Source organism: Chelonoidis abingdonii, chromosome 2 (genome assembly GCF_003597395.2).
Source record: "Chelonoidis abingdonii isolate Lonesome George chromosome 2, CheloAbing_2.0, whole genome shotgun sequence".
In the NCBI taxonomy this organism is placed as follows: Eukaryota; Metazoa; Chordata; order Testudines; family Testudinidae; genus Chelonoidis; species Chelonoidis abingdonii.
The window spans coordinates 228,439,897-228,454,533 of record NC_133770.1 but is presented as its reverse complement, the minus strand read 5'-3'; the positions used below and the strand labels follow the sequence as shown (position 1 = coordinate 228,454,533).

At 41.1% G+C, this 14,637-nt stretch overlaps 1 protein-coding gene across 1 annotated transcript in view; it reads left to right on the top strand.

Annotated features, from left to right (window-relative positions):
- The window catches only part of PXDNL (peroxidasin like), a 263,150-nt gene that overhangs the window by 142,649 nt on the left and 105,864 nt on the right, over window positions 1-14,637 (top strand). The window contains 3 exon segments of the mRNA XM_075062026.1: window positions 3,944-4,015; window positions 5,538-5,609; window positions 9,836-10,009. Coding sequence (XP_074918127.1) covers window positions 3,944-4,015; window positions 5,538-5,609; window positions 9,836-10,009 — 318 coding nt within the window.

Genomic DNA, 14,637 nt, shown 5'->3' with positions numbered 1-14,637 from the left:
ACTCTCCAGATTTCTCTGCAGGAGGTACAAGAGACTTCTCACAAGTCCTTGGACATTCTACATAGTGAAAGGCCTAGAAGGTTTATGCTGCCTTTTAATTAATGGGGCTTGCTAAGGTCATCTGGCATATACCAGCCATTTGTGCCTCTAAGAGGACTGAAAAGAAATACTACATGCCAGCCAAGATAGCAGATTTTTTATTTTACAAGATCCACTCTGTTAGATAAGAATGCTAAACATCTAGACCTATTGGGCAGGAAAGTTTTCACTTCAATCAGCCTTTTCATATAGCCAATTGCCAAGCGTTAACCTCAAAATGCAATTTTTGTAAATTGCTCTAAGTTAGTGGAATAGATGGACAAACTCCCACAAGAGCGCAGATCACATTTCTGGCTCTGATTGAGGAGGGTAAATTCATCGCCAGATCATCCCTCCAAGCCTCTGTTGATGCAGCAGAAACAGCTGTTGTTTCAAGGGCAATGGCTATTGTCATGCATTGAGCATCCTGTCTTCATTCCTCAGGATACTCCAGGGACGTATAATCTACAGTGAAGGATATGTCTTTTGAAGGGAACAACATGTTCAGGAAGAAAACAGATGAATCTGTACACTGACTGGGGGATTCAAGGGCAACCCTCTGCTAACAGGATCTGCATTCTAGCACCAAGGAGGAAGTACCACAGACCCCAGTCATACAAGCCTCAGCCAGTGCCTCAACCCTTCTACCACCAAAGGCCATATGAACTCCCATGAAAGTGACAAAAGCGGGAGCAGGGCACACATAATGCTTCCCCTTCTTCCAACCTCAACCTCCCGCTAAAAAATATTTTTGATGGTACTTTCAAGAGCTGTAAACCACTCCAAATGCCGGATCCATCAGTCATGAGCTCCAAGACCCAATTTGGGAGTCAACTGGCCCACTTTGCCCAAACTTGGTGGGTGATAACAGCTGGATTGTTGATGTAAAATCATAGATGATTAGGGTTGGAAGAGACCTCAGGAAGTCATATAGTCCAATCCCCTGCTCAAAGCAGGACCAACTCCAACTAAATCATCCCAGCCAGGGCTTTGTCAAGCTGGTCTTAAAAATCTCTAAGGATGGAGATTGCATCACCTCCTAGGTAACCCATTCCAGTGCTTCACCACTCTCCTAGTGTAATAGTTTTGCTTAATATCCAACCTAGACTTTCCCTACTGCAACTTGAGACCATCACTCCTTGTTTTATAATCTGCTACTACTGAGAACAGACTAGCTCCATCCTCTTTGGAACTCATCATACACTCCAGCTGTATTATAGTATTCCTCTTCCTTACCCCTCCAAAAAAAAACCCTTTCCTGTTCCTCTTGAGGGACCACTCTCAGGAGAGGATGGTCATTGAAGAGGTGAACTTCCTCCTTCAGGCATCCATAGAGCAGGTTCTTTTCAACATTTTACTGAAAATTTCTCATTGAAAAAGGAAGGGAGGATGGAGACCCATCTTAGACCTCAGACAGCTCCATGTCTTTATCTGATAGCTGAGGTTTAGGATGGTCAGACCGGCATCAATAATTTCCTCACTGAACAGAGACAATTGGTTCTCAGCTTTGGAGATGAAGGATGCCTACTCCACATAGACCTCCACCCCTCACACAGAAGGTTCCTGAGGTTCTCCATGGACAGGCACCGCTACCAATATAGGGTACTCTCCTTTGGCCTTGCAACAGTATCCTTCATGCTATCAGTAGTAGCAGCTTACCTGGAGCACCGCAAGTCATCAGTTTTTCCCTGTTTAGTATTGCTAGTAGTGCCTTTAAGTCTGCTTCTGCACCCACGGTATCAAACTTAGAAAATGCATGCTCGGGGCAGTTCAGGTCATATTTAATAATAGTAAGTATTAGAAAATAATAGTAGAAAATAGTACATAGCCAAGTGGAAATACTTATCAGTTATCAGATAATCACAGAAGACTCTGACCTGCTGACTTTTTTTAGAATATCTTCTCTCCTTAAATACCAGTGGTGTCTCACTTAGTTCACTACAGGTTCATTTGGTAGCTATCAGTGCCTGTTACTAACAGGGAAAGGATCACTTGATGGTTACCTGTTCTGTTCATTCCCTCTGGGGCATCTGGCATTGGCCACTGTTGGAAGACAGAATACTGGGCTAGATGGACCGTTAGTCTGACCCTGTGTGGCCTTACTTATGTTCTGATAACTACTCTATCTTCACCCATTCTGTAACAGTACTTTTTTGAAAGGTTAGAACCTTTCCTCCTGTGAGTAGGTGCACTCTGATGTGAGACCTGAATTTTGTCCTCTTAGCACTAACAAGACCTCCATTTGAACCCTTGGCTTCTTGGTCCTTATCCCTTTTATCCATGAAAGTCACCATTCTAATTGCCTTCGCCTTAGCTATAAGGGTGGTGAACTGGGAGCCCTAGGGCAGATCTGCCATATACAGTCTTTCACAAGGATAAGAATGCTCTGAGGCTACATCCTAAATTTACGCCTAAACTGATTTTGGATTTCCATCTACATCGGACAAGTCACCTACCTCCATTCTTCCAAAAACCACATACTGCTAATGAAAATGGTTGGCCTCATTCCACAAATGTCCACTGAGCTGGGGCGTTCTACTTACAAAGAATAAAACCATTTAGAAAATCACCTGCACTGTTTTATATCATTCACAGAATGGACGAGAGTGGAAACAGTCTCCTCACAAAGACCTTCCGAGTGGATTTTGGGGTGGATTCTGCTGTGTTAGAAGTTGACAAACATCCCTGCACCACATGGTCTGAGAGGTCACTCTGCTGGAGCCCAGACCACCTCTGTAGCCTTCATTTCAAGACATTCCTATTGTTGAAATCTGTAAAGCGGCTGTGGAGTTCAGTGAATGTCTTATCAAGACATTGTGCCTTAGTGGATGCTTCTGAGATGATGTCAAGTATCAGAGGGGTAGCCGTGTTAGTCTGGATCTGTAAAAGCAGCAGAGAGTCCTGTGGCACCTTATAGACTAACAGATATATTGGGGCACAAGCTTTCGTGGGTGAATACCCACTTCATTGGATGCATGCCACAGGACTCTTTGCTGCTTCTGAAGATGTCTGTCTCAGTACAGTTGTACTCCTTTCAGAAGTTCTCAAAACCTTCTCCTCAATAAGCACTGCTTGGCAATCACCCACAATGGAATACATATAAGGACTAGCACTTGAAGAAGGAGAAGTTACTTACCTTATACAGCAACTAGAGTTCTTTGAGATGTGTGGTCCCTATTTGTATTTCACTACCTGCCCTGCTTCAGATCCTAACATATGATTCATGGTAGGGAAGAAACAGGAGGTAGGTGGTCCACACTGCCCTTACGCCTTTGGCTCAGAGCACGAGGAGGAGAAGGGTGCTGGAGCAGACTTATGGACACTGCTAGCAATGCTCTTCCAGTTTCAGGCTCATGGAGCTCCCGTGCACTCACAGTGGAGTATACATAGGGTCCACACATCTTGAAGAACTTCAGTTACTGTATAGAGTAAGAACTCTCTCTTTTCACAGATTCTATGTCCTTAATGTGAATGTTACTGTGTTTGGCCACTTGTTACACATTCTTTTTCTGATGTTTAGCCCAAATTATTATGCAAGCAAATGTTAATTGAAATGAGTTTCATTAAACGGTATAATAAGTTCAGCAGGCATTCTTCCATCAGTTACAGACAGTGATGGCTTGGGGCCACTACCTGCTGGTAGACATCAGCTTCACCTCTTCTGTATCAGTGGGTTCTTAAACTGGCACTGTGAACAGCAGGGAAAAGGATAGTTAAAAATACATGGATTTCCTGATTACAGAGATTGTGTTCTGTCCGTTTGTTGGGTGTTTTCAGTATTTTCAGCCAATGCCATTGATTTCCTTTCCATTCAATTGCTTCACAATGTCCAGAAAAGATAACTATATTTATGGTCTTTCCACAGATATATTCACTTCAGTCAAATAGAAACAGCCAAGCCAGAAACCTTCAGAGAACTCTCAGAATTAGAAAGATTGTAAGTGCTGGTTGGGCAAACTTTTCATTTGTTCTGTGTTCTTGATTTGTCTTCATTATTCAAAATCTGTCTGACCTAAATAAATTCTGTGCCCTTTTATCTACAGAAGTGCTGAAAAGCAGAGGAAATTCTGTAATAGTCACCCTAGTAAGAGAGCAAGATATTGTAATGCAGATTTCCTTCACAAACCCTCCAACCATGAAGAACTCTTTCAAATCTGAACTGTATGGCTGTAGACAATCCCAAGTTGTCATTTTCAGCGAATTGACTTTAGATCTCTCTGAAAGTGAGTTTAGATTTCTTTCAGGTAACAAAAGACATTATTTCAATCAAAACTCAGAAGGATTTTGTAACAGAATCTGTTTGGCATGATACCTTTAAATGTGACTCATTTAAGGCCTCATCTCCTCTGGGAATTTACCTAAGTTACAACCATCAGTTGCCAGACCCCTCTCAAAGCTGCAAACCCACAGTGTGAACAGGCAAAGGCTGTGTCTACACTGCACTTTTCTTTTGGTGTCTTGTAAAGTATGTAGTCCGGTAGCTCCCCTAGTATGAGTTTAAGTCGCAGTGATGACAGTGAGATGTGACTTATTTGAGTAGAATATAGACATGGCCTAAAGGGTGTAACCTACATGGCTCTCTACTCACCCAAGTCATGCTCTCCTATCTACACTGCTACTTTTAGCCATGTCGTGTCCCGCTGCCTCCCAGCTGCTACAGCCTTTCCCCACTGCAGAAAAAGACTCTAGAAGCGGGGAGGAATTGGAGAGAGACTCCACCAATGTGGAAAGGCTCTGCCATCTCCCTACTGCTAGAGGCCTTCCCCACCAAAGGGAAAGAGTGCAGATGCTCCCCACTACTGAAGCCTTCCCCACTGCAGGCAAACTCTGTCAGGCATGGAAACGCTCTTATAGGGAGAGCTGCTGAAGCTTTCCCCCCACTCCCTGCTTTTCACTGACGTGCAGCTATACACCACAGTGTGGAAGCAGCCTGATTTTCTCTGTGGCTACACATTCCCTACAAACTGCCGACAGTGGCGTGTAATGTTGACATAGCCAACAATGTCACAATTTCCTCCAGTGGTGATTATGCTACTTTCAAGCAGAGCTAAATGCAACCAGTTCAAATAGTTTCTTTGTCAGGAGTTTTCACTTAGTGATGGCACTAATCCGGAGAAATCCTCAGTGTAGAAAAGGCCTTAAATAGAAATGATCAGGAGACCTCTATGCTTGTGGGGAAACAAAGGCCATTAGCCATAAACGACTCAGATATTGCTTTCGTCATCTGAAATAAATATACTCAATATTTATTAGTAAGCTGTGGTTAAATAATAAACCCCTCCACCCCCTTAGCCTTAGCTTTTATAAATGACAACTTTACTAATTTGTTAATATTATGCAACTTTTTTTATTGTCAGATTTTAAAACATACAGTGCAGAGCCATGTGTTTTGTAATATATTAATATCTAATTCTGTAAAGGACTCTGTCAATTATTAAGGCATATCTTCTGTTCCTCAGATTTCTGCATAACAATAAGTTGTCTAAGATCCCAGCTGGAAGTTTTTCTCATCTGGATTCACTAAAGAGGCTGTAAGTTTTGGAAAACAATTATGTAAATAATGATACTCATATTCTACTGCAAAACTGTGTGAACTGTGAAGAAAGGTTTTTAGTTAGATTAGTTAAATGAAGACCACAGCTTTCTGATAGTGTTTTTGGCATGCTCTTCACCATGGGATAGAGCAAGTGACATAATGTACTGTGTTTGTTGTAATGTTTCATAAGAAGTGAAATTTGAACAGAAATTAGAAGAAATTCCATAAGACACAAGGCTGAAAGAAAAAGCAGGGGAAGTGAGAACAAGGCTGAGGAATGAGAAATGAAGGGGAAGGCAAATGAGGAGAAGAGAAGGAGGGTGATAGCAGCTACTGAATATGGAATAAGGGAAATTAAGGCTAAATCAGAACAGAATTCGGTGACTCTCATTTAATAGAAATGGATGTCCTGTTTGTAGACATGAGAACCAAATGGTCCATTTAATTTTATATGCCTGCAAATATCATGCATTCTGTTTTTCCATGTCCTACTTGGTCAGCAAATGGAGACATTTTTTCTTACAGAGAGAATTTTCCATAACTAATAAACATTGGTTAAAGTTTAAGGAGCCTCACGTGTTCCTTTCTTATTGCACATCCTCCTCTTCCTTTTCACATCTCATGATCAGTTAGCAAGCTACAGGTGTAGAACTTCAAAACTTAAATTTAACCCCATACTTTTGCTGTTTGTTCCTCTACTGTTGTTACTAAGCCATGATGTCTCCAAAACCAGATGTGGAAATTCCTGCTTGAGGGGCTCAATCCTCTCCCCCCTTGAATTTGGTGGGAATTTTGCCAGCTATTTCCATGGCACCGGGACTGGGCTCAAGGCTCTAAGAAGTCTCCAGGCCGTAACGATTTATTTGAACTGGCAAATTGGTCCCAGTTCACCAAAGCACTGAAGTACATGCTTAGGTCCATCCCTATTCAGTAAAGTATTTCAGCACATGCTTAAAATTGAATGTCTTTAAGTCCCTATGAACAAGTAGATGCTTCAAGTTAAGTAAGTGATGATGGGCTTTAAGATAGGTTTAAAATTCAGTAGTTGTCAAAGCAGTTTGCTGAATCATGGCCAAAGAGAAAACATTCACAACTTGACTGTCTTAATCTTTATCCTTGGAACTGTGAGAGTATGTCTACACCACAATTGAACACCCGGGGCTGGCCCGTGCCAGCTGACATGGGCTTTCAGGGCTCGGGCTGCATGCCTGTTTAATTGCGGTGTAGGTGTTCTGGCTCAGGCTGCCACCCAAACGCTGGACCCTGCCACCACACAAGAGCCTAGAGTCTGGGTTCCAGCCCGAGCCTGGGCATCAATGTGGCCATTAAACAGACTCTTAGTCTGAGCCCCACAAGCCCAAGTCAGTTGTCATGAGCCAGCCATGGGTTTTTAATTGCAGTGTAGACATACCCTTAAAGTTTACAAAAGTAAAAAACAGCTTCGCTCCATAGCTTGCTCCTTACCAAAAGCTAGGAACATAAGAACAACAAGGAAAAGAAAACACCAACACCATATGGCCCATCAATGTGCTCTAGGTGTGTGCTGTTGCTATCACAAAAAATGAAAAATTGAGGATTCATATAACTTAGTATTACTAATACCTCCGTAGGGGCCTATTCTCCTGTCAATATGTGAGTGTAATTCCTTTTGGTGATAATGGGAACTATATACATATACTGAGGTGAGACTATTCTCTGTAGCGTTTTGGAATAAAAAGTGCCATTTACACAAAAGCCAATTACCAGCTTACAACATTGATCAAAAAAAGCAAACATTGAAATCATTTCAAGGGGAATATTTTGTTTGGTTGTTTTTCAGTCTTTTTGAGGTTCAGAAAAATCCTACTCCCTATTAGTTGATTTTTTTTTTTTTTTGTATTTGATTCCAGAATTCTGAAACTCAGAAATAAACAGTTGCAAAGCAAGTAAGCCTGCTACTCCTGGTGGGCAGCTAATGACGAAGAGAGAGGGAGAGCCTCAAGGGCCACACTGTTACAGAAAGGCACTTTAAATGTGTTTATAGGCTTAATCTTTTTACCTTCAGAAAGCACCACCTTTTAATCTGAAAAGAACCATTTGAAAAATAGCTTTCAGGGGAGATGGTTTTATAGAATAACTGGCTAAGCTACTATAATCATCCTGAACATGTTAGCATCACTTAAAGACGAGAGAGAGGGCTTGTCTACCCTTGTATATTAATGCTATAGTAGCACAGCTTCACTGATGCAGCTGTGCTACTGTAGCAGTTCAGTGAAGACACTGCCTACGCTGCTGGGTGGGCTTTGCCCACCCACAAAGAGGCGGTAGCTATATTGACAGGAGAAGCTCTCTCATCAACATAGCATTGTCTACACTAGGGGTTAGGTTGCTATAACTGCATTGCTCACGGGGGAAGATTTTCCACCCCCTGAGCAACGTCGGTATACTGATGTAAGTTACTAGTGTACATCAAGTGGTGTGGTTGTGGAGGTAGGGGTTGGGATAGGGGAGAAGGACGTTCCATTAGTTAGGGCATTAACCTCGGTCTTGGGAGACCAACATTCAATACCCTGCTCTGCCACAGACTTCCTTTGTGACCTAGGAGCCTCACTGTCCGTATCTCAGCTCCTCTTCTGTAAACTGGAGATAATATTCCTCTAGCTCACAGGGGTGTTGTGAAGTTAAGTAGATTAAAGTTATGGAGGCACTCAGATAATGGAAGTCATTTAAGCACCTGAAATAAATGGAAATCAATATTCCCTTCAAGTCATAGCAGTTGACCTCATCATCATGACATATTCCTTGCAGTTGAACAATCTAAAATACAGTGTAGCAGGCTCTGAATGTATGGTGTGATGATAGAAGGTTAAGGGCAAGAGTCTGACACTAATAACCAAATAGTTACTTCAAGGGTGATTTTTTTTTTAAGGTACAGGTAAAAAAAAAGTGCTTCTAAAAATTTTATTCTGTGAAAATTGAATCCCAGAAATATTACATACCCAACATAAAATGTATACATGCATTCAAATCCTATCTTAGAAACAGAGAAAACATCATGAAAATATTACAAAAACAACTGCACATTTCAGTGTCTATGGCTGTTAGTTCAGTCATGTCATTTTTAAAGTTTATAGGAATGGCCATACTGGGTCAAACCAAAAGTCTATCCAGCCCAGTATCCTGTCTTCTGACAGTATAATGGACCTGAAGAGTTTAGTTTTCAAATTTCTGGCTGCCTCTGACTTTAAATAGTGTGAGGTTTTTGAGTGGCATCATTATTAATGTTACTTTTAGGACCAAGCCTTGAGCATTGAACAGGAAGTGGTTGTCATATAAGTGAAACCAACACATAGATAAATCAGATAGGTTTTTGTTTATTTTATTTTATTTATTTATTTTTAATAAAGTCATCCATTAGTTACAACTAAAATGAATCATCTGGAGGTGCATCTGTGTTGAGAAGGAGTAGAAGCACATTTCTAGCGGACCCAGCAAAGCATTTAAGCCACATACATAGTTTTAAACATACACATGAATCTCATGGATCTTCAGCAAAAGCTTCCAGTGGAGTAGGAATAGTCTTAAGCATGTTACTGAAGTGCTATGCCAAACTGGGGCCAGAGCAAGGTGTAAGGTGTAGTAAGAAGTCCCTGAGGGCACCTGGGTCTCCCCACACCCTGCCAAGAAATGCTGCTGCACCCAGCTGTGACACTACACAACAAATTCCTTTTGTCACTGAAGTGCTGGGAAACAGATTATATCTTGCAACTGTGTATTGGTGTGGAGAGAAAGTGATCCATGCATCCACTTCTCTCTGTAGTGTACTGAGTAGGGACAGCTATAGCTGACCCCTTCCTGTACATAGGCAGACTTTCTAATGGATATTTGCACCTTGTGGCTATTAACGTTCTGTGCTGAATTATACTGGAGCTGAAAGGCAGTTTACTGTTTTTGAGATTACTTTTTTATGCCAACATATGGAAGACAAATCATTTTTGAAGAATAGATTGTAATCTTGAGCAGGGAAGCAGGAAGAAAGGAAATGAAAAGTGTAACAAGCCAGAGATTTTTACTGTGTGCGTGTATGTATGTATGTATGTATGTGGGGACACACAGATTAGTTATTTTGAAGGAACTGTACTAGCATTAAAAAAAGTAAAAGATATGTTAAATATAATCCAGTTGGTGACATGTCATTTAATGTACATTCTAGACAGTTGTTTTTATTTCATGTATGCACAGATGCTTGGACTCTAATGCCTTAGTTTGTGACTATGAATTAATGTGGTTGGCTGAACTAATAAAAGAATATACCAGAAATGGAAATACTCAAGCTGCTGCCACCTGTGAATATCCCAAGAGACTTCACAGCAGGTCTATTGCATTATTAATAGTGGAAGAATTCAACTGTTGTAAGTTAAGTTGGCTGCATGCATCTTTGGAGAGAAAATTGTTCATCTTCTGGCTTTAAGCCTACAGGTATCTATTTTTATATATTATGGAAAATAAATTATTTATTTATTTTCATGAAAATTTATTGAAACACTTAAAAATATGGGTGTTTTTGGTTTAGTCAGGTCTTTAAAATGAAGAACTATTGAAGTCTTTGATTATGATCATTTTTTCCCCCCCATAGAATACAACTTAAAGTAGAACCTTGCTAAACTAGACTATATTCATCTCTATAATTAGCATGCAGGAAATAATTTCTCTGCAAAGATTTTATAGAATAGGTTGTAGTGAAATCTTATATTACTACAACTTCATTTTTTTTAAATCAACTATACTAGTGAGTATTATAAAAACAGAAATCTAAACTGCACTTATAATATAAAGGCATGAAGTACATTATATGATGGAATATTTGTTATGGTGTGTGTGAAAATTAATAAAGTTCTCGTGTGTTATCACTCAAAAACACCAAGGATCAATTTCTGTCCGAGTTAACATTGTTTATACAGTAAGGTGCCAATTCTGCAAAGATTTATACACTTGTCTCTCCATACGCACAATGCTTTTAATGGGATTATTAACAATAAGTAAAGAACAGGACATCAATAATTATTTTTAGGGTCTTCAATTCTCTATGTGTAGAGAGAGGAGATGTTCAGTAAAGACTCCACAGTTAAGGTTGTGACGATACTTCATTCCTCTGTGGAAAGTTATATCTTGGATTGTATTTTTCTATCAAGGAATGTCAGTTTGAACGCATGGTTTAATTTCATGTTTTAAAATCAGTTCAGATAAACAAATTTCTCTATGTATTGTTTTCTAAGTGTGAACTAAATGCTGGAAGATACCTGGAAAGAGTGAATTCATCCTTTCTTGCAAATAGGCATAATAATGCAGTTCAAGCGTAGCATTAATGTTTTTTAGTATACTGGCTGGGGCCAGCATCCCCCAAAGTCCCACTCTATGTTGTTCTGTCTATCCATCCATCTCTTTCTCCCTCCTTCATCATGATAATACCTGATCATAGTAATACAAGGAATAATTTGCATGGAGAGCCATTGTCTGATCATGTTGGCACATATGAACATGAAGGGCAGAAAAGCACTGCCTACTTTAATAATAATAATAATATAATACAAGAACTAGAAAACACCTAATGAAATTAAAAGGCATTGGATTTAAGGTGGATGAAGGAGATTTTTTTTCAGAATGTATATAAGATAGACTGTCAAGTATCAGAGGGGTAGCTGTGTTAGTCTGGATCTGTAAAAGCAGCAAAGAGTCCTGTGGCACCTTATAGACTAACAGACGTTTTGGAGCATGAGCTTTCTTGGGTGAATACCCACTTCCCATGAAAGCTCATGCTCCAAAAAGTCTGTTAGTCTATAAGGTGTCACAAGATAGTGATATCTTGTGCAAAGAGTTCCACAGTCTGAGACGAAATAACAGGATTTTAAAAAAGGATTGGACTTGTACATTAAGCAGTAACATTTTATTTACAATTTCATTTGGTAGAAATAAAATGTTGTAAGAAAGACAGTATAAAACAAAGCACTAAACAGCTACTTAACTGATCACTTGCACACCTTTTGTAGGATTTTTTTTAAGCTTGATTGTTTAACTAAAGAAAGGAACTCGAGGGCTGAATGTAGTTTTATGGAGTTTATTAAATACCCTTAACAACAGCAACTAGTAGTATAAGATATAATAAGGCAAAAATAATATTAGACTATGATTTGGCTAACAAACTAAAACAAATTGATGCATATAACCATTTTTTAGAATTAAATCACACAACCATAGTAAAAATAACACGTACACAATCACTATGATGGGAAGTTGACTTTGTTTAGATTTTTAACTAAGAGTTCCTCGGTATAGATCAGGGTTCGGCAACCTCTGGCACATGGCTCGCCAGGGTAAGCACCCCGGCGGGCTGAGCTAGTTTGTTTACCTGTCGCATCCGCAGGTTTGGTTCGCTGCTCCAGGGTGGTGGGAAGCCGCGGCCAGCACATCCCTCAGCCCGTGCCGCTTCCTGCAGCCCCCATTGGTCTGGAGTGGGGAATCACGGCCAGCGGGAGCTGCGATCCACCGAACTTGCCGACACGGCAGATAAATAAACCGGCCTGGTGAGCCACGTGCCAGAGGTTGCCGACCCCTGGTATAGATCTTCACTTGTGTCAACTGGTTGTCAACTCTGGCAATGCTAATGCAGAAGAAAAACAATCCAAAGCTAGATCATAAAACAATTTAGTCAGTTACTTACATGCCAGTTCAGTCACGTCTCCTTCCCAATTGATCTATAATAGGCACCTATTTCCCAATAAATTATATTAGCCCCAGGATCTGATTAACACTCCTAACTAATTAAAATAAACACCTAGCCAGATTGCCCATGAGGTAAACCCTATCATTAAAGTTTTTATAGTATTTTGCCCAGAGCTGTATCACTTAGTTGACTTCCCTTTTATACATATTTTAATTAGAAAATTACGTTCTATAAAGTTTCCCCATTTTACTGCTGTATCTGGCACATCAAACATATCAATGTTCAATATTAATTTAATATGTTTTTAATGCATTCATTCACAGACACGGAAAAAGGGAAAGTTGCTGGTTGCAACAGCAGTATATTCTTGTGAAAGGTTGCAGTAACTCTGAGTTTCTTCAAACAATTGAAGAAATCTAGCCCATTACAACTTGATTTTTATTTTTTTTTAAAATTCTCTTAGCCGTCTAGTTTTCTAAAAGGCCTTGATGCCTGGGCAATTCTGAAATAGTAATTACTGATAATATTGGGGACCTTAGTTACTCCATTGTTCCAAGAATACCAAGCCTCAGAGAAAAGTCAGCTATCTGTGGTTAGGAAGTAGCTTCCTTTATGGGCAGTTTATTTCATTGTTGTTCATTACAGGGCTCCTTGCATTTCCTCCCCAAGCATCTGGTACTGATTGCTGTCTGATTCAGGATACCAGATAGGGAACCACTACTCTGTTCAGATATGATAATTCCTGTGTAACTCCTGAGGGATTTCTGCGCCAAAAAATAAAAATTGTATGTACAATATTTTAAAATTCTGCAAACTTTATTTGTCAATAAATAAATGTGGGGTCTCCAACATGGCACTGGGGAGCATGGGCCACTGACTGCATAGAGGTAGGAGGATCACCCTGCAGCCCAACTCCCAGGACGTGAACTCAGCAGTGAGTCCAACCCAGACACAGTGCAAGGGCCAGGCCTGCCCCAGAAACCCCTTGGGCCCTGCCCCTCTATTCCAGGCACACCAAGATAGCAAGCAGGAGGGACCAAGTCTTGCATGCATGCCCATTCCTGCCCCCTAATCTAGATGTGGGGCGAAGGCTCTGCCTGACAAGATCCAAGTGTGGAGGGGCTTAGTGTGAGGGGAATCCAGGGCTTTGTATGAGGCAATCTGAGTTTGGGTGGCTCAGAATCAGGTTTGGAGGCACATCTGGATGCACAGGGGCTGTCTGGGAGTTTCTGGGTGCAGGGGAATTCGACTCTGCAGTGGGGTCCAGGTGAAGGTGGTTGGGGCTCAGAAAAGTGGGGGTCTGGGTGCTGAGCAAGCAGGGCTTGGTGGGATGAGGGCCCAGGTGCAGCTGATTGGGTTCAGTGGAGTGGGAGATTGAGTGTGGGGGGCTCAATGGGAGGTGGTCTGGGTGCAGGGGTGGGGGTCCGGATGCAGAAGGTGAGATTTGGCAGGGTTGGGTTCTGGGTACGGTAAGGGAGGGAAGGCAAAGTTATCTGTGTGTGGGAGGAGGTTCAGATGCATGGCGGTTGAGAAGATAGGGGAGCAGCTCCCCATACAGTGAGCGCTCTCCCACGGCTGTGGAGTGATGGAGTCAGGAATTGGGGGGTGGGGTGGTGCAGATCTTCCTGCCATCAGGGGAGGTTTCTGTGGGTGGATCTGACCTGGCCCCAGATGTTCCTTGCAGGGGAAGAGGAGCTGAGTCGCACAGGATAGGAATCACTGGCTGGGATGTCTCCAGCCATCCCCCACCACCATGATTTACCACTCCGCTGGCTGCTCCAGGTGCCCAAAACTATATGCCTGCACTGCTCAGGAGGGGTCTGTGACTGCTCTTGCAGCTTCCCTTTGCTTCCCTGTCAGTCATTTTTCTGTGGGGAAGCAAAGAAATTTCCTGGGGACATGAATTCTGTGTGCATGCAATGGTGCAGAATTCCTCCATAAGTACTGTGTTCTTATGTCCCTTGGAATGGTCTCTCTAACTCTTAATAGAAGGCAGAATCTGAATGATCCATCTCAACTCTATGGTTCCTCTAGGTTGCTCCTTGGAGCAATGTAAACTAGAATTTGAGTGTATGGATACTAAGATAACTAGATTTATTGATTTTGAATTTAAAAGATAGTATAGTTAGACATATTTAAGATGTATTTGTCTAGGTTAGTTTGGGAGTCTGTCTTTGTGTATGTGGCTGAAAAGATGTGATTAAGAGATGAAAAAAAATGAATGGAAGGATTATAGGCAGCAGAGAAAGCTACAGAAAATTTGCTGTTAAAGTTGTAACATCTGTCTGAACATCTGTCACTTCTAGATTTTAATTGATAAATG